General features: G+C 37.0%; 1 protein-coding gene across 1 annotated transcript; it reads left to right on the top strand.

The window, feature by feature from the left end:
- The first annotated feature begins 460 nt into the window (after positions 1-460).
- Positions 461-16,104, top strand: ankrd33ba (ankyrin repeat domain 33ba). The gene is made up of 4 exons (XM_041246616.1): positions 461-1,216; positions 11,576-11,705; positions 12,211-12,351; positions 15,004-16,104. Exons 1-4 carry the CDS (start codon positions 785-787, stop codon positions 15,846-15,848), a joined length of 1,548 nt encoding a protein of 515 aa, XP_041102550.1. The 5' UTR covers positions 461-784; the 3' UTR covers positions 15,849-16,104.
- The last annotated feature ends 4,667 nt before the right edge of the window (positions 16,105-20,771 follow it).

Below are 20,771 nucleotides of genomic sequence, written 5' to 3'. Positions count from 1 at the left end.
GATTATTGGATAGTCAGAGAAAGGGGAGGTTGGAATTTTTTGTCTGCTTCTGTGTTAGTTTCAGATTACATAAAGTCATGCACACTTCCCGATATGTGATTCATCGGCATATGTAGTGTATGGTACACATGCCATTACACAGTTGACCTGTACTGCACATGCTCAAAGGCTAGTGCTGGTCCTCTGTAACACTGCAAAACACCTACTGTCCCTCCTACTGCTACTATTACAAATTTTACACTTAATACTAGTTGGGCATTGCCTTTTGATGTCCCCACTGGCTGCGATCTCACATCGGACAACACATTTGCTCCAGTTAAATGAGTCTATTTTAAATTGTTCCTGATGTCAACATTGTAAACTGGAGATTCAATCTTCTCTCAGGGGCTGGGGAGGGGGGGTTAATCGGATTATGGAGATACAGGTTAGCAAAAGTCTCTCAGTTAGTTCTGGATGTAGCTGTATGCTTTCTATATCGAGGAATGAGAACTGTAAATTCGAAGTGGAGATTGAAGTGTATGGTGATTTCCAGAATTGAAAACACTTCGTTTTCGTATTGATAGTCCAAAACTCCAAATGAGTTCTAAAAAAATATTATGAGGGTTTATAATACGCACACTTTTGTCAATGCGAAAATCGTCTTTCCAATATCCCAAATTGGTATCCAGGATGAAGATTTATAAAAGTGGGCCACCATGGAACTAAGACTTTACCTGCTTCGAGAAATTCTTGGATTTGTACTTTTTAGTTTTCCGCCTGGCAAATGTATCAGTAGGAGAGTTAAATGGTGCTGATCGCGGACGACAGGGGTGGAGGAGCACCCTCTTCTGAGAAACTGACTGGACAAATTCAGCAAACTAAAAGTGAGAGCAGTGTGGTGATCGTTGGGGGCGCGGAAGTTTCTTTCTTGGAAACAAATGTTGAATCGGATCATTTCAACGGTTGCGAGAGTTTAGATCAGGAGGAAGATGATTATGAAGAGTATGATGATTTTTCCGACTTGCCCGATACTTGCAGTTTCGCCTCGGATGATTCGTTCTACCCTCCCGACAACCTCCTGTCCACCTCGGATGAAGAGAGAGGGGAGACTTCAGACAGCCCCACGCCCCTCTCCTTTTTCCAAGCTTGTAACACGAACAACCCCCGCATGGTTAAAGTCATGATCAGACAAGGAGTTACAGAAGATCAAGTCAGGGAAACTGATAAAAACAACCGGGTAAGTTTGCAGATGTATCTCAGAAAAGAATGCTGAATAGTGGGCTATTACAGAGCTTATTTCTTTTTCGTTGGTTGAATTGACAGTAAAACTTCAACTGGAGGGTAACAGGATTTTAAGATGATTGTCCTAGTAATGTTTGTTCCTTTACTTCAGGGTCAATCCTCTCAATTTGCCCAGAACAGCTGCAGAAGAGCTTATCTTATTTATACAGCTCTAGGGGATGAAGGAACACCTTTGGGCATAGCTTTCCCCACAGTGGGAAATCTATTCACTTGCCTTGGTGGAAGTATTTTCATTGGGAGAAGAGAGTAGTATTTTTATTTGCTATTTGAGGAGAACATATTGTGCAATAGCTTTTGGATTTTGTATAGTTTGGGATTTTGGATAGTTTTGTTAATATATTTTACTGTCTAAGGAATATTAACTCCAATGTGCTGCTTGCTGTAAAATTAATTTAACTGTACTGTTTTAGCCTTCTGATGTGAAGCCACTGTAATTATAAATGTAGAAAATACATTTCGGTCTTAAGAGTAGCAAATGGTGATTCCCTGCTTTACTAATTGTCAAGTAATTCCGAAACAGATGTTAATATGAATAGAAATGCAGTAATGCCAGTTCAGTAGAAACCTCCATAACACAGAAATGTGAATAATGAATATTATATTGGTGATTATATGATGAATAACTGTCTCAAACCCAATTGGTTTGAGGGTTTACCACCGGGCCTGCTGGACAAGGCAGTAGACCCCCATAACACATAGTACCAAGGGGTAGCTACAAGGAGGGATGTGAACAAATCGAACACAGTAAAGCAATATAATGCTACAATTTTCAACATCCACTGCTTTGACAGCTAATTGCAAATTAGAAACTAAAACAAAGTTGTTGAGTACATTGATTTTGTAGGGTACACCTTTTGGCCTTATCAGCATCACAGAGAACACACTGGTGTATGCTCAGTGCATTCTCATGGCACAAATGGGTTTCAGCTCAGCCAGACAGATCTTGTTTCCGGAACATATCTGTATCTTTTCCGGTATTTATTCAGTTATTATATTTGTAGAATAATATTCATAGGAAGTATTATTGTAGTATAGTATGCTCTTTTTTCATGCCTACGCCCTCAGTTTTTAAAAAATTGTTCAGGGGTGACAACAGCCTTCCTTGACCTTGGGTACCTGAGAGCAGGATATTCATTTGTTCCTTCTGAAATACTTATGAGACAAAGTTATACAGTGCAGTGTCGGTGTTCATAGGACCAGCCACTACCTTAATACATGCACACATTCAGGTCAAATTTCATTGGAAGAACAGCTTGAATGATGATATAGAAAGTCACATTATGTGTGTCACACGTAATACTCTTTTGAAACATTTTTTGAAATACGGAGAACTTAATGGACAGTTGCTGTGAAACTTTGACAAGACTCTAAGCCAAGTTATCTGTCAGGTGCTTTATTTCTACATTCTTACTTTAGTAAATATCATCTATTCAATACAAATGAAAGAAGGTCTTTCAATTAGCAGATATGGTATTATACAAATATTTGAATAGTGTACCTTTCACACAAACAAACGTTCTCATTCTCTACAAGCTTAAAAGGACAATGTTCTAAATAATGGTCTGTTAATAGATAACAAATATAGCTGGATTTATATTAATAATATATCAGTGTGGAACACATTGACACTCCCAGTGCCTAAACACTTAGAGAGAAAGCAGCAGGGTTCTGAAAAATATAATGTTACACATCCCCTCGTGTTGCTACAGCTGTTTAAATAACATACCTGTCATTTTTCTTTTCATTGTTAAAATCCTGACAACTTTGTGCTTAATCTGTTTCAAAGCTATTTTCTATATTGCCCACATTGTCAAACAGGTAACACAGCAATAATGATCAATGATGTGGTACAGAACAGAAAAGCCAGAACACTTCTTGTTTTGTTTTTTCATGCAGTGATTTAGAGGACAGGTCTCAAACCCTAGTGCACTAGAACAGCCCTTTTGAAAAGAGCTTTGAAACAGACTTTAAAGTTGTAAGTGTAAAACATTGCAGGATGTTAACAATAAAAAATAAATAAATAAATTGCAGGTATGTTATTTAAACAGTTGTAGCAACACGTGGGGATGGGTAACGCTATATTTTTCAGGACCCCGTTACTTATTCTTTAAATTTGGAATTGCACTTTTTTAGAGATTGCATTGGTCTGGAGTTTGTATATCTTTTTATTATTTGAGATTGCTGGATTATGGAATTGAGAACTGTAATGTTAGTGTTATTTTTGTGCTTTTCATGTAAACTATCCAATCTATAGGTAATGTTTAGTATAGCAACTGAACGGGCCCCATCAGAATAGTTTGGGGAGGGGGGGGGGGTGGTGCCAGGGGGTGGGGGGAGCACTGTATCAATATTTTTATCAGCTTTAACCCAGAGACCGGATTGACTCAAATTAATTTCTACCTCAGGGACAAAATTGATTACATGTTGTCTCTGTGAAGAAATATAAGGAGTGATAGTTAAAATGTTTGAAGCTAACAAAATCACTTCATAAACTCACTTTCTCATTCTATAAGGTCTAAAACGTACAGTTTTTTACAAAACACATATTCTCATTTTAAGACATGACATCTGATACTACAATAAGTTAAGGAAGTACTCAGCTTGTTTGCCTTACCTTCCAGGAAGTCTGTTACTACTCGACTTCCTTGGTCATTTAACCCCAGTAGTGGAGTCAAAGTATGTTACTGACTTCAATGCATATTGGTCATTAGAGGAAGCAACTGATTTGTTAATGGCGGGAAAGAAGGCCCTGAAATTCTAAAAGATTCTTTGAACCTACAGCTATGGCCAAAAGTTTTGCATCACCTAGGATTTTAGGATTGAGACATAATTACAAAAAACAAACAAAAAAAAAAAAACTACTGTATATGAACATAATTTTGATATTTTATTTAACATCCTGTAGTCAAAGAAACTACAAAACGACATCGCAAAATTCTACCGGAAGCCATAATACTACTGTAGTATTTCATGTTATATTTTTATCAGTTTGTTCATTAAGTATATGGAAAACTACAAAGTGGTATTTAATTAATTATGTTAATGTAAGATTATATAGCATGTTTCATTCAACTTTATGAAGTAAAATGAGTTAATTCTATAGGGTGATGCAAAACTTTTTAAATCTGGAGGGGGAATTAAAGAGCCAAACCTAGTAGAAATATGCAGCAACTGTTCTTGTAAATATTACCAGTGGCCTCAGATGTACCACAGTGTTGTATGGATTTGACAGATGTATCATGTCCTTCTGATCTAATGATTGTTTTAAGTGGAATTGTACTTTATACAGCCTCTGCTGGTTAAAACATAGTCACCAGCAGTGCTAGCAGCGTCTCTATTACCTCTTTTTCACTGCCCAACCGAGACGTTTAGGAGGAGCCTGGTTGTTTTTCCATTTAAGACCCTGAGCCATGCAACTGACATCACACAGCAGGAACGTGTTGAGTTGCATGTAGATAATGCGGTATTACAAGGTGCTGTATTGGAGTTGAGAATGGTAGATCAAGAGGTTATGGTCGTGTTTTTCTTCGTTACCATTCTTCATATATTACTTCATATGTTTTCTCTCCTCAGAATTCCTGCCCGCCATGTTGTTGGTCTGCCTTGAGTGTACTGACACACAACGTAATAACAAAAATCATTAACCCTGCCCTGGCCCTGCTTGACTGTGAGCCAGATTCACATGTGTTGTGAGGCCAACGTTTCATGGTTTGGTTCTTGCTCGGCTCGACTGATATCCAGTGCAAACACCCGGGCTCGTCCTGCCTATCTTTTGACAATCGAAGACACTTAATTTTACAACCGAGACAGCATTGATGTGTTCTGTTCTCTGCTTTGTTTTCTCTGTTTTATTGATGCACTTTTTTCTTCAAACAAAATCTGTGCATTTGCCACAACTTCTTCTCTAAGAATATTACGATCATGAGTGGAGAATTTTGGCTTTCTTTGTCTTGATTTCCTCAAGTCATACTGCCAGAAAATAAACTTTCCCGTTATTGTTTGTTGGAAACTTGCCAGTAATTTCTGTAATTGCTATATTTATCCTGACAGCGGTTTTAAGAAAGACAAAAAAGCTGTCACAGTGTATTAACAGGACAATATGGAAATAGCATCTATTTTTATGCCTAATTCCCTCATGTTTTAAAATAAAATGTTTGCTAAAACATGAGGATAATTCAAAAGTGCACATTTGAAACCTACAGCGTGTTGTGCATTACTTTAATGCTTTAGTGAAACACAGTAATAGTAGATAATACAACATTCAAGGTTATTTTAACTGAAGTCCGTTAGCTGCCTTTAAGCAACTGAAGCTCATAATGCAGGCATAGCCTACTTGTATCTCCATGAACATAACTAAACCAGCCTATCTTTAACATTTAGCCAACCATAGCTAAAAGCGTGTTTAAGTCGCTGATGTTTGGTTGAAAGCCATTTTAGCTAGAGGCACTTAATTCCAATTTAAGCATGTGTAACTCGATAAAAGACTGGCAAACAGCATTTATGAAGACTTAAGGTGATGTTTCAACTGCGTAATGTTGCAGAGGTTTGCAAGAATAAAAGACTACAGCATTATTTGACTTTTAATCAGGGAAGCCTGTGAACCTGGACCACAGCTGCCTTCTGGGCAGCTGGGAGGGAAGCACTGTATAAATAAAACAAATAGTCTTCAGGGAACATGCACTGTTCATCAGCGTTTTTTTTTTTTTTTTTTTTTTTTTTTATGAGAGCCATGCTTGTTATAGAGCCTGTAACTTCATCTCACTGGATGAGGTCAGAATCTGTGTCACACAGACACAGCACTGCCCATTACCCTCTTCCCTTCAAAGCCTAGTCAATTGTCAGTCTATGAGAAGCCAGTATAACAGGCTGGGTGAAAGCTGTAGGCCGCCCTGATTGAGCGTATTTTTAAATTTGAAATCCACAGTCATTTTATTTACCATGTTTTCACCACAATTTCAATGTCACCTTCAATGATGCCTGACCAGAAGTGCTCGCTATGGCCCACCAACCCTAACCAAGCTCGCCAACATGGCACAGCCAGGATTTGGACCAGCATGATGCTCATTGGATCACACCCCACACTCTGTCTAGCAGTGTCTTACCTGGTGAACCACTGGGGACCTCCTCAAATAAGCGTGTTAACTGCTGTACACAAGAGCCAGATTCTTTACACAGTGAGAATGAACTGTAACATCATCTCACCTGCAGGGCATCAAACAGTCATGCCCATGCTCTGTTACACAGCCCAGCTATCACGATTGGTAAAGAACTGTCATCATAACAACATCCCCTGTCAGACGTGTAGTTTATTGGAAACTAATTAAAAATGTAATTCCCTAGCTCAGTAAGGTATAGCTTCACCAATAAATGTTCACAACATGGAAAGAAAATCAATTTTAATTTAAAGTGCTTTATGCGGCAGAAAGTCTAATATGTGACACACCATTAAGCATGGTTTCTAGGTCAGCCAGTCCATTTGATAGAATTTCAATAGGGTCTCGGGAACATTTTAAGCTGTTGTCTGAACTGGCAGCAACAAGCTTTGGAATCTGCAAGCGGTGGCTCCTGTAGTCGAATGCTCAGTTGAATTTGACTTACCACATATCATTCCTTTTGTCACTAGAGCTTTTCTGGGATAATAACAAAAGTAGGCTGTTTTTTTTGGGGGGGGGGGGGGGGGGGGTTTGCCACGAGTTGCCATAATATATTAAAGACGTCAGAGGGACTTGGGTGCCTAAAAGGAGGTTGTACAGTGTGATGCTAGTCATTTTTGTGTAAAATGCACAGAAGTGTGTTTTTGGTAATTAATGTATGTTTATAAAAAAAAAAAAAACGCCTTATCATACTTATTAAATTGCAGCCAAAAAATGTAGAGTTGCTGAAGAGACTAAAGTTAGGATTAAGTGTACGAGAGTGCTGTACAATAAAGTAGCGTTCACATTTACATACAATAAAAGAAAGTAACAGACGGCATGGAAACAGAGATGAAACAAAATAGACCTCTTTACTTGACTGCCAGAGAAACGCCTATAGCCTACTGGCCTGTTTCAGATCCCAGGATTGATGACGTAGCAGATATTACAAACAGTGAGGGCATTCAGATCAGTCATTAAAAAACCCCTCCAGTTCCCTACACAAGTTCAGTGACATTTGTCATATTAGTACACATATAGAGTAATGCTAGGCTGGTGATTTAAGGGTTGGCATTAGGATAGTTTAAGTGCAATTATTCTATACACATGGTATTATATACAACTTTGTTGAAAAGTTTGAGAATACAGTAATTCAGAATCAAGACAGCTCATGAAGGTTTATCCTGATAAAAGTGTAACAGTACATTTGCACACTTATGTTGCAGTTTTTACATGCTTAACACAACACTGCTGAGAGGTGGGGATTTGCTGCATTTACCCCATTCAACCTGCGTGATGACTTGGTCTCCTTGAATAGAAAGGCTTCACTATTCAAATATATGCAAAATATTTATTCTTCATTCAACCCTCCAAAATGGGTGTTAACAGTAGGTGTTAAAATAAAGAACCAATATGTCACTTTGACACCATGGCTCATGTGGTGACGTCAGGCCAGGATGAAACACACTGTTCACTGTGTGAATTGAATGCACTGCTTACGCGGTTTAATAAGTGAACAAATAAACAGGTTGAACAAAACAAAACACTCAAAATAAATGGCACAATGGCCAAACGAACCGACAAACAGTGGACAAAACAAACAATCAAGTACGGTTCTGGTTCGTCCAGAAGGAGTAGCAATTGTTTTCTCTTTTATAATTATTTCTCCTCTCTCGTACCTCCTCACTGTACACCCAACCCGTGTGTGTGTGAAACGTTCATTCTTTTATACAGCTGTGCCAAGACTCTTTTGCTGATCAGTCATTCACTTGAATCTCGGTACAGTCTGCTTGTGGACTAATTGTGCACTTCTCGTGCCCCCATACAAATACCCACTTTAATCTGTACGTGAAGTGATTGTGCATATCCATGTGCCTAAATACAAATATACATTTTACATAAGCTGTGCTACATAACCCACACTCAGTGCACCACTACAATAATACATATAACAGACAACATAAAACACAAAATACGCAGTGTGGCGGGGCACCCTGCCAGACACCCACCTTCACTCTCCCTTCCCTGTGTTTCTTGTTTGTTACACTCCACCACATGTAACATAAAACTATATATTGAATAACAGATGTATAGTCATTATAAACCCAGAGCTACCTTTTACCATCTTAACAAGCATGTCAGTGGCATTCATTCCCTACCACGCCTGTAAATTCAAAGTTAGAGACAGTCAGATGACGAGACAAAAATTCTCCATATTCCTTAATATTATGACAATTCTATAAATTGTCCTTAGCAAGTGTTATGACAATTGGACAAGCGGTTCTCTAATATGTATGTACTGTGTGACTGCCTCCAGTAGCTTTTGAGAGCTCTAAAGGTGACAGCAGGAAGGTACTTATTTTTCTAAATGCCACCGGCACTAAGAATATTATAGATTTGTAATTAATATTATCAAAAGTATTATTTGAGTTTACTACACTAGCCTTCATGTACAGTAATGATTTGTAATGCTGTACGTTACCTGTGAACTGATTTTTTTTTTTTTTTTATTATGGTTATTTTAATCCTACAAAAGAGTGTACATCACATTTTCTGTTTGGTATTTGCAACTATTTCTGTCTAGCCATACTATTTATGTAGGACATTCCACTAGTTAGTCTGGTCGTCAATTAACTGTTAATTAACATGCTTTATGTTTTTACTGGGTGGGTAATCATGTTACTTTTTTTTTAAGAGATTAGAACCCTTCAGTTATATCCTCGGTCGTGATCCTGTTTTATATTCCCAGGTACAGTACAATGTAAATACTGTATTTGCAACATATTATATAAAAAATTAAAAATAAAAACTACAATGCTTCTATATGTATGTAGGGAATATCCATAGTCCAAAATGTATTTTTATGAGTTAGCTACAGCTTTTGCAAAAAAATATTCTTCTCATTTGCTATCTCCTGCTGACTCTATGCGCTGTTACAAACATAATGTGTCACCTCTTTTTTTTCTACTTCTCTTTCGTATTTTGGGCATCAGTCGTATGTTAAGACCTGCCTTATTTGCATAGTACTTCATGAATGACTAAGGGGGCGTTATGTTTAAAAGTGATTCAGAAAGACTACAGATCTAGGCCACTACAAATCATTCTGGTTAATTTTAAGCCAGTTAGACATTATTGTAGAAATGTGACAGTAAGGTGGGTCGTTACACTGACATCCAACTTGTCTGCACTCAGCAGGCAGTGTCAATGCAGCAGATACGAAACTAACACCACATTAGAGATCACATACCAAAAAATCTTGTTACACAATTATCAGGTGTCTTTCAATGGGGGACCTGAGTGAAGGTAAATATGCATGGCAGGTAGGACAAAAAAAAGGGCATTTACACTTCATGTAGATGAGACAATTAAAATTATATTACAAAACATCACTACATGACATACAGTAATGTACATGTGTTTATTATTTTGAAAGTTTGATATTTAAGAAAATGTAATCTTGCTCATTATCAGTCAGTTTTCAGTTTAGGCTTGTTTAACTTTTTACAGATATTTGTCACCAGAAGATATATAACAACAGTGAATAATCCACTTATTTGATTAGCTAACAATTTTCCATGCAAAGCCATATACTTGGGATGTGTTTGATTTATTAAAGGCTATATCTGCATCTATGGAAGTAGCCCACATCAATCGTGTCACAGCAGTTTAAGGATATATTCACTGCTGAATGATGCCTCAAAGTCCCCCCATTAACAGACTGAATTCTAGCCTTGTTTATGTCCACAAATGCATTTTAATTTTGTTTTTAATAAGTAGTATCAATTATATTTTAATATGTGGAAGGTTTGATAAAAAAAGGTTTGATTTCAACAAAAACAATATGAATTTTAAAGAGGATTCATAAGAAACAGATGTGTTGGTAATGGAACTGTGTTGAGAGTTTAGAGCTTGTTCACAATTTAGCAATGTGTGTTAATGACTGAAATGTATGGAGTTTTATAAAGTTAATTTACAGTTCCAAAGTTTTGGTAATTGTGTTAAGAGTTTCACCAATTGTGCTTTAGCAGTTTAGAAAAAACTGTAAAGTTTGCAAATAAAATAAAAACATTTCAGGTTACCCATGCCAAGATGTTGTATAGCATTTGAAGTAGCATTAAGTGCTGCCTGCCTTAAGGACTAAATACTATCCAGTCAAAGCTGGATTAATAGTGGGGTCATTTAAGGGTTTTGTGAAAATATGCTTATCTGAAAAGCCCCATGCCCAAGACATCTGTTGTGTATCCACCTAGAGAGGTCTTTTTTCGTGATTAGGCTTGGGTGAGGCTACCAGCACAGCCACAGTGAACCCATGGCCTGAAGGGCATGTGAACAAGATGGTGGGAGTCCAGCCACCCAGGCATATAAATATGTGAACACAAATTCATTTTCACTATTGAAGACATTGAGGAAGACTTATAGTCAAAAGGCATATCATTGAACTTACTATGTTTCTTTTAGTATTTCTATATTTAGCACTATTAGGTGTGGAGGATATAACAAGATGTAATTATTTAACAAGATGCAGACTTATATATTGCAAGTAACAGCACACTTAAGCCTAAGACCGACCATATGGCAGGAGTGTATTATTCAGTAGAGATTTGGAAACACAACATTCCAATGTTAATCAGGTTAGATTGGGGTTGCATGAAAAACATTAGAAATGAATTGAAATTTGTTAGTACTTATTCTAATAATTGTATTAATTGTGGGTCAGCTGTGGGACAACTCACAAGATTATTGCAAGCTGCTTTTGTCCCACAGCCTGCCCTTCTGCACCAGGGTTTTTCTTGGGTATAATTGCGTAATTATCAATTTATGAACTGAGTAAAACTAGTTAATTATGTTAATAAGTGTTCTGACAACCTGATGACATTTTTGTATTAAAGCTGTACCGCCGTGTACAGTAGGCCACAATTACATCCTTTAATTATCTCGATTTGTGAGTTGTCTGGGGGGGGGGGGGGGGGGGGGGGGGGGGGGGGGCTTCTTCCAAACAAACTTTCTTTACAAGACAGAAATCACAAAAGAACATTAAAAATGTAAACATTGTCGGCTGTACCCATGATTTTATTTATTAAGCACAGAGCTTTTGGTAATGATGCAGAATATCAGCATAGATAAAGATCATCATTATCTGGTTATTGTTTTGTTTTTCACAGACTGGGCTGATGGTTGCCTGTTATCAAGGCTTTGTGGACATAGTTATAGCTCTTGCTCAATGCCCCTATATTGACGTGAACTGGCAAGACAATGAAGGAAACACTGCTCTCATAACTGCTTCCCAAGCAGGTAAGGAACAGTGCAAATCACAATTTGCTTTGTCTTCTAAGTTTTACAGTATCCTAGTATCTGTCATTCAGTATTGGAGTTATGGATGAATGATCTGCAATACAAACTGAATTATTTAACTACACAGAAACAAATGACTATCCGCTAAATCTGTGATGCCTGTTTTGTAAATCTTATCAGTTTTGAACAGATGGACAGGACAGCAGATCTGACAGTCTTTGATACAGGGCCCATTGAAGGTACTTGGTTGGCAGGTACTGCTATTTCCTAAACAGCACAAGAAACAAGAGCTGACTCTACAGACCATTCTGTAGAACAGACTTCACAGCACATGTTCACCCCCAACTTCCCACACAAATTAAGAGAATCAGTTTAACATCTTGCAGGGTCGGCGCTTCTAAAACACCCTATTAAAAGTTTCTTGCAGTTGTTTCTTCTATAACTACCCTTTAATATATACATATTTGATCTTTATCTGACATTTCTCCTGTTCAACGTATTGCAGGGCACATAACGATCTTGAACTACTTGCTGAACTACTACCCTGGCCTGGACATTGAGAGGAGGAATGTACACGGATTCACACCACTGATGAAAGCTGCAATGCAGGGGAGAGCCGAATGCGTCAGAGCTTTACTGTTAGCAGGTACAGTGTCAACCAGCACACATGTTTCATTGACATGCTCAGTGGTTACAGAACTGAAGTTGATTTCTGTTCTGTTTAGACACTATTACAAAGCCAATAATAACAGAATCAAACTTTCTTGTAAATGTCTTGTAAATTATATCAAACAGGGTGCTCTGTGCTGTAACTTTTGAAGCTTGTACTTTTCATCCCCCTTTACCCTACCCTTTATTCAGAGACCAGATAAGAGCTTAACACATTTACTGTATCTGCACTACATCTATCCCATTACAAATATACAAATACTCCTATGGTACTGTATGGTGCGTCACTCAACAAACTGTCTTAAAACAGTGCTACTGTGATGTTAAATAAATAACAAAAATAGTACAAAGGCTTTAGTTGGAAATACATTAAATACAAATGTCAAAAATGTGACATTACCTAAATGTTGAGTAAATCTAGTTTCTGTAATGCTTTCTAAGTACTGAACTCAACTGTTGTTAACACATTTATATCAATGAACAAAATATACAGTTTTAATATATATACACACAGTACTGTGCAAAAGTTTTAGGCAGGTGTGAAAAAATGCTGTAAAGTAAGAATGCTTTCAAAAATAGACATGTTAATAGTTTATATTTATAAATTAACAAAATGCAAAGTGAGTGAACAGAAGAAAAATCTACATCAAATCCATATTTGGTGTGACCACCCTTTGCCTTCAAAACAGCATCAATTCTTCTAGGTACACTTGCACAAAGTCTGGGATTTTGTAGGCATATAGTCAGGTGTATGATTAAACAATTATACCAAACAGGTGTTAATGGTCATCAATTCAATAGGTAGGTTGAAACACAATCATTAACTGAAACAGAAACAGCTGTGTAGGAGGAATACAACTGGGTGAGAACAGCCAAACTCAGCTAACAAGATGAGGTTGCTGAAGACAGTTTACTGTCAAAAGTCATACACCATGGCAAGACTGAGCACAGCAACAAGACACAAGGTAGTTATACTGCATCAGCAAGGTCTCTCCCAGGCAGAAATTTCAGAATGTTGAGAATGTCAACATATATTATATAATGTTGTGTTTAATATTTGCAATTATATTTCTGAATTTACATTTGGATGACTCACTGTATTAAAACGAGAGAAAATCTTTTGTTACAGATGTCCAAGTACATGACATCATTACAGACTAAATAAATACCAGTGTGTGCTGATAAGGTTGTTTAAGAATTCCTTTTGTTTGACAGCATATGCAATATAAACTTCAACAGCTGGTTTCACAGACTAATCGGATGATCTGTGAAACCAGCTGTGAAGCAGTTCTCAATCCGTGGTGACATCTGATTGGACGGAATAAAACAATGGATTGTTTTAACAAATTAAAAGCATACTCATTTATAAAAAGCAACATACAGTGTGTTGCCAAAGAGCACTCTGTTGTAATGATGAGTGTACTTTGACATTAGATTTTTCTAAGGCCACAGGGATGCGTAAAAAGTCATCAGGCGGGTGAAGACTAAAACAGAAAAAAATGAGAATATGTGAATCAAAAAAAGAATATGAGTTAAGGTAACCCTGATGCAGTCGCTGAGAAAAATATTGGCACCATACTCTTATTGTACTGTAATTCAAGGTAACAGATTACAGACAATATTTTGTAAACTTGAACCACTTTTTAAAGCAAAAAGCTGAACACACAATGTCTAGTAATGTAACCAAATATCTTTATCAAAAAATGAACAAACTTATTTAATTCAAAGTATTCATTCATGACATTCATTTAGTATTGGCACCCCTACTTTAGTATTTCGTGTGTCCTCCTTTTGCTTTTATTATGGCTTTAAGACGTTTGTGATAATTCTTAGCCAGTATGTTACATCTTGTTAGTGAAATTTGGGCCCATATTTCCTTCAGGTCAGACAGATTGGATACACAGTGCTTGGCTGCAGCTTTTTTCAAATCAGTCCAAAGCATTTCTATTGGATTGAAATCTAGTGATTTCTTCATTGAAAGCTTCCCCCCTTTTTCCCCAAAAAAATACTGTGGTCCATTTTGGGGGAAAAGGTATATTTTAGTTTCATTGGACTAGATAATTTTATAGAAGAATGCTGTTCATATTTATATTTTAGATGGGTTGAAAGGTCGAAATGCATACAACTCTTCTGTGTTCAAGTTCCTTTGTACAGTTATTTCATGTACTATTATGCCTGTGCTTCTAAATTTTTCTTTGAGCACTCGGTTGTTGAACTATTATTTATTTTAGCTGCACGAACAATTCTCCTACCTACTGTACCCGGAATTTTCTTTGGACGTTCACGTCTTTCAAACGTTTCTGTGGTACTTTTTGATGTGGATTTTGGTATTCCATATTTCTTTGATACTGTTCTGTAGCCGCTTTCTTTGTTGTAATTTTGCTACGAGTGCTTTTCTCAAACGTGAATCCAACTCCTTTGTGTTGACCATCATCTGCTGTCTTGCCAAAACATTGAAATTGCTTAAGTGCTTTTTTAAAAAAAAAAAATATGAAGATTGTTTGCTAAACTACCAGAAATTGTATATTGAATGATCTTATGTTACGTGTAGGGTGCCAATACTTTTGCCTGCGACTGTATTTCACACTTCTACAAAGTTGCTCTTTACTATCCTGTTTTCTCTCACTAGGTGCAGATTTTCAAGCTACAGACCCTTCTCGGATGTTGACACCCAGAGAATGGGCGCTGTTCACTGGACGCTTCGAAACAGCCTATCTGATGCATCGGCTGCTGGTCCGGCCTTGCCCGGAACAGTTCTCTACCTCTTACAAGCCTGAGTGGCCCAGCCTCAAGGAGCTAGTGGCCAAGGCAAGAGTGGAGAAGGGCTGCTTACAGAGGCTGTCAGAGAGAGTACGCTCTTTCTTCACCTTCAACTTACCCCACGACCCTGAGGAAAATGGTGTCATGGACCATATGGTTAGGATGACAACAAGCCTGGGCAGCCCTTTTATAGCAACAGCCTGCCAAACAGTGTGTCCTGACAGCCCGCCATGTGTGGGCAAACAGCGTTATGCTGTACAGGACATCTTAAGGAAGCAACGGGTAGAGCAGTTAAGGAACCAGGGCCCAGAGAATCTCAACAAATATAAGAAGCTCTTTCAGAACTCACAGGTTTTGTTGGTTCCTAAAAAGAAAGACAGGAGGGCCAGCCTGCAGCCTAACAGTCTGAATATCAATTCAGCAACGACTGTGACTGTGAGGCGCAGCAGCCTGCTGCCTTTGCACCTGCTGAGGAGGAGAAGTGTGCGCCCTGGCATTGTGGTGCCCAAGGTGAGGGTGTCCAAAGCACCTCCTCCCACTTACGAGCCTGAGAAAGTGAGGAGAAAAAGCAGCGCTAAAGATAACCAGTTTCTTCAGCCTCCCAAGTGGAGGTACAAGGAGCTAAAGGAGGCACGGAAGAAGGCAGAAGAGGAGGAGAGGAAGAAAGCTGAGGAAGCAAGCCAGAAACGTTTGGCTGCAGGGAAGAAAGTGTGACCTTTCCTGTCAGCCCTGGCTATAAAGACTTTTTGTTGAAGATTAGGTTTAACAGATTAAGGGCTTGTTGCTAAGCTAATTCTATTCTAGGGTGTTTCAAATTTGCTTTGCAGAATTTCTTTCTTGGACTATATATATATTTTTTTCCTTTATTTATTTTGAAGCTGATGATGCATTTTGTTTAAATGGGCAACAATCTGAAACTATTCACACAAAACTAGCAGAAATATTTAAAAAAACAGGATTAAACTTTGGAAATGCCATGGAAATGTAAGACATTCATACAGTTGCTTAACTTTGGAAGCCAATTTTCCACCTGTGTTTCTGGGGTAAAGGCGTTTGAAGGGGTTAACAAAATGCTGTTCTTAAAGTCTAAGCTGCAAAAGTCTTGTCTGATGTTTTGTTGAAGATACTTAATACCAAACAGCAACATTATTTTATAATAAAAATGGAGGGTTTCTGTTTTAATGGCAGATCAAGCAGAAGTAGAAATATATCACACCTTTTCCCGCTACTCATGATATTAAGGAAAAAACTGAGAATAAAAAGGAAAGGACAGTACTGGTGTTCATTGATTCCTGTTGGTTCCACTGCTGCTTACTAAAAGGATGCTGACTTTGTTAAGGAAAACAGTGTCTGGGGGGTTACACTATGTTTGACTAAACTTCTCCCCTAGGCTGTCTCTTAAATCGCTGCGGTTATGGTGAATAACACTTCCTGCTGCTAACCTGTTTGCTGTTGCTTTGGGTGTGAGACAATAAAAGCCAGATTTCCAAAAAGATGCCTGTTGCTAATAATCGCCTTGACAAAAGGCACATTTTTAAAATTGGTATCTACAGTAACCGAAGTTCTACAGTATATCACGATATATATATATATATATATAGCATCATACCTAATATGCACATTTTTAAACTTTAAACATTAAGGGGTATAAATTCATGTTAAGGACCCCCCTCCCCCCTTTAATCTCTTTTTATATTTAATAGATTTTCTTATGCAATTGTTTTCTGAAAGTATGTATTTTTGCACAATATCAATTATACAGCTGTACTAATGTGTTTTAAGAAGGAGCTCACACCAGACCAAATCTGCAGATGATTTCATTGTTATTTATTCATGGGGTCAGCCTGGTTTACAAATATTTAAGAACATTTAAGAATGGTTTTGATCTGATTACAGAGCATGCTTGAAGGTGATCTTTGGAATCCATAGATATTATATAGAGATATTTTTTTTAAGTGAAAATAAATTTACAAAGAAATACAGCTTTCAACCAATTAACATGTTTTTTAGAAATTAATATGAATAGAATGTGGGAGAAAAAAAAAAAAAAACAATGGTGGTGCCGTGCCGTTTTGGATAAAACAACACAAACAAAAGACAAAAGATGGGTTAAAACTGTGAATTTAGTTTTTCTTCTACAAATTAAGCTGTAACACCAATTACACCTACATGTGTATGTAGGTGTAGTTGGTGTTTTCAAAGGTTTTTCTAATTTCTGCAGCTTTATTATTTATTTATTTATTTATTTACAGAAGGTTTGTAAAATGACCTATAAATAACAATAATAATAATAACAACAAAAATACCTATGTGAATTTTATCACCTTTTGTGTTTACTATTTTTCTGTTGTCAACTACCCCAATCAAGAACTCTATATTAATCCAGGGGTCTCCAATCCTGGTCCTGGAGGGCTGGTGTCCCTTCTGGTTTCTGTTCCAACTGTACCCTAAATTAATTATTTAGACCAGTTAAGTAATTTAGGGCACAGTTGGAACAAAAACCAGGAGGTACACCGGCCCTCCAGGACCAGAATTGGAGACCCCTATTTTAATCTATTGGAATGGGTGTGTGGTATATAGGTTATGATTAAAACTTGATTTTGTGATTTGTTAAAACACCATCATGTGACATATTTTTATTTTGCACCATAGACTCAGAAGTCCTTAACGATGGTACATTTGCATAGCAACGGTGCATGTGCCAGTATGTAGCAACCTCGTGCTCACATCACATCGCTGAATGAAAAAAGTATTGCAGAAGCACCTTTTCTTCAGCTTTCTAAAAGCAATTTCAACAAATTATAAATTTAAAAAGACACTAAAAACACAAAAGATGTTACTGTACTGCTGAAAGATAGTATCTCGGCTCCAAAAATCCAGACTTGAGGTCGTCACATGCCAGACGCTATGCAATTTTTCATTTGGCGAGAAGATATTTTCAACATGGCAAGAAATCATACACACCAGGCTTATCCAGTTCCTTCCAATGGACTCCCATATATTACTTTTCAAACCTGTATCTTAATAATTGTGATTATCTTTGTCATAAAGTTGGGTATTTTCCACATATTTTTGCAAATTACACATTACTATTTGCATTAACACTGACTTCTCATCTCTGATAGTGTTTTAGTTATTTATCATATATGCAATTTTCTATTTGTTGCTGCTGTCTTAAAGAGCTCTAAAAATGTACAAGAACATTTAGTGGCAGCATAAGGTTGGTGATGATAAAAAATTTCAGATTTTTCTTTGTTCAGAAATGGCCATGAGGTACACAGTATGTAGTGTTAACTATTGACAACACCTGCCTACTTCCCAGCAAGGCCTGTAGTACTGCTCAGTAAACATTGATCCACATTGTGATTATTTCTAAGCAGTGTTTATCAACCTGTTTGGTTAATACTTTGTATAAAAACAATGCATTAGCTTTGTACGTGTACGTGGAGGAAAAAAAAAAGTGGTTAAAATTATCAATCTTCTGAATATGAAAACGCCACAGCTATACTGCTTCACTGTCAGTAGCTGTCAATCTGTATGAATTTCCTTATTGCCACCCTCCCGAGCCATTGATTTGTCAACATTCAGACTGAACCCGCCCCTGGGATTCGTAGCAAACAGCTGTTGGTTAGAAAGCAGAGTAAACGTATCAAGTCTTCCGTTCGTTGTAACTGCAATGCTATACAGTCAGTATTCAGATATCCGTTACCCAGATTGTCAGTCGCGTTTTACCGCCCTTGTTTTAAGAATAAAATCAATTCCCATTATATATATGTAACAAATTAATGCACTTACCTGCGATTACATGCGATTTCCGACTCAGTCACCAGTTTTCTGATACAAAGCCCATCCCTTCAGTGTTGCAATGTACTTGTTTATCCGCCAGTCTGCTGGGGTTTTTCTTTTCTCACATGCCAAATCAGTGTCTTCATTGTGCAGTTACACAGCGCTTCCTCCAGTTTCACATGACGAAATACAGCAAGAAACAAAGCGAACGAGACAAGCTACGATAATGTAAAAGTTAATTATTAAACAATTTTATTGTTTTTAAATCTGTGATCTTTAGTTGCTTTTCTGCATTTTCATTTGCAGGTGGCCTCATCGAGCACTATATTCTGCAAATACTGACTTTGCATACTGTTTTAATTCTGGAAACTTGTGTTGCTTTTTAAAACCTTTTGCTAAATTGTATTGCCATTTACGTTTTACGCAGTTCTGTGCATGAGTAACATTTTGATTTAATTTTGCTGTTGGGTCGTTAATGAGGAATTTTACATACTGCTGCAATACATACTAGATTTAAAAGTATGTACTGTATTACAGTCCATGTTTCCACAGTTGTCTCTTTTGGCAAGTGGTATTTTCAGAATGAAATCGTTCTGAATTAAAATACTTCTGTTGAAAACATAATACTGTATCAACAAAACCAACCACAATACATCTAAATTGAAGCATACTTATTTTAAAACACAGTGCTTTCAGCTAGTATTTTTGACATCTTTTTTTGTGAAAAAACAGATAAGGGATGGAACGGGCCAAAATGAAATAAACATATGTCTCAAACTCGTTTAACCGTCACTGAAGTTCGAATTTTCTAGGGTCGGATATGTGAGTGCTGGCTGTAATGCAGGTGTATGAGACTGAATAAAGCAGGACAGTCAGACAAAAAAAGAAAAGGCTACACAACAGGTTTGAAATTGCGCATTACTGAATTTGCTGAAATGCATGACAATCGCAGTTCTGAAAAAACAGTACGTGATCGGAGAGAAAACTTAAAATTGTGAAAGAAAAAATTTTATGGTTCGAGGTAGAAAACATTTTGTTTCAATGGAGTACTTTGAGTGACTTTAATATATACTGTAACTTGTTCTACATGTCAGTGCAACGCAGTGCTACACTTGTAAAGTATGGTTATGGTTCTGATTAACAAAACAAAATGTACATTTTGGAAATTTAATGCAACTGGACTGCACCGTATGCAACACTAAGATGTTTTGTTTACTGGTTATTAGATGGTGCACTGTTTAGTTTATTGTTTTGTTTTTGCTTTTTTAATTGATGCAAGCAGCACTGTTCAATGCTATTCTTTTAAATCTTAATTAATACAACACATGTGTAAAAGCCAATGCTGCTGAAACTACTGTCTAAGTATGGTTTTGAAAAGAAATGTTCATTAAAACAAATATATTTTCTTGAAGTGTTTGGGTACTTGATAAGCTAAAATAAAATAGGTTAATACAGTTGTGATGTAGGATGTATAACTTGATTTTACACTCTTAATTATTAATTAAATCCATTCAAGTACCAGTTGTCACTGGTTTACACTGTAACCACTGGAATTTACAGTACTGTAGTAGTATTATATCTATGCTTTAATGTATTTTGACATTGCACTTAAATTTACTTGAACCAATTAGTTAAACTGCTAGAAAGTATTGTTTTTCAACACTGTAAAATTATGAATGGAATAAAATTAGTTATTTTTAAACTAAACCTGTGTATCTTTTTTTTATTGGTGTTGAGCATGTAGGAAAAAAAAAAATCAATTGTAAAAAAAACACTGTACTTGTGGCCTGATCAAAGGCTGTTACATATATTTAAAAGAGGAGAGGATTAGCTATTCCAGGATACCAATGG

Source organism: Polyodon spathula, chromosome 4, assembly GCF_017654505.1.
Source record: "Polyodon spathula isolate WHYD16114869_AA chromosome 4, ASM1765450v1, whole genome shotgun sequence".
NCBI classification, from domain to species: Eukaryota; Metazoa; Chordata; class Actinopteri; order Acipenseriformes; family Polyodontidae; genus Polyodon; species Polyodon spathula.
The sequence above is the reverse complement of the archived record's forward strand: the minus strand, read 5'-3'. Positions and strand labels throughout refer to the sequence as shown.

Excerpts from the sequence above, each read along its gene's own strand:
- ankrd33ba (XM_041246616.1), top strand. The coding sequence starts at position 785 with ATGGTGCTGATCGCGGACGACAGGGGTGGAGGAGCACCCTCTTCTGAG. Across the intron at positions 1,217-11,575 it reads AAACTGATAAAAACAACCGG|ACTGGGCTGATGGTTGCCTG; the intron begins GTAAGTTTGCAG and ends TGTTTTTCACAG. Across the intron at positions 11,706-12,210 it reads CATAACTGCTTCCCAAGCAG|GGCACATAACGATCTTGAAC; the intron begins GTAAGGAACAGT and ends AACGTATTGCAG.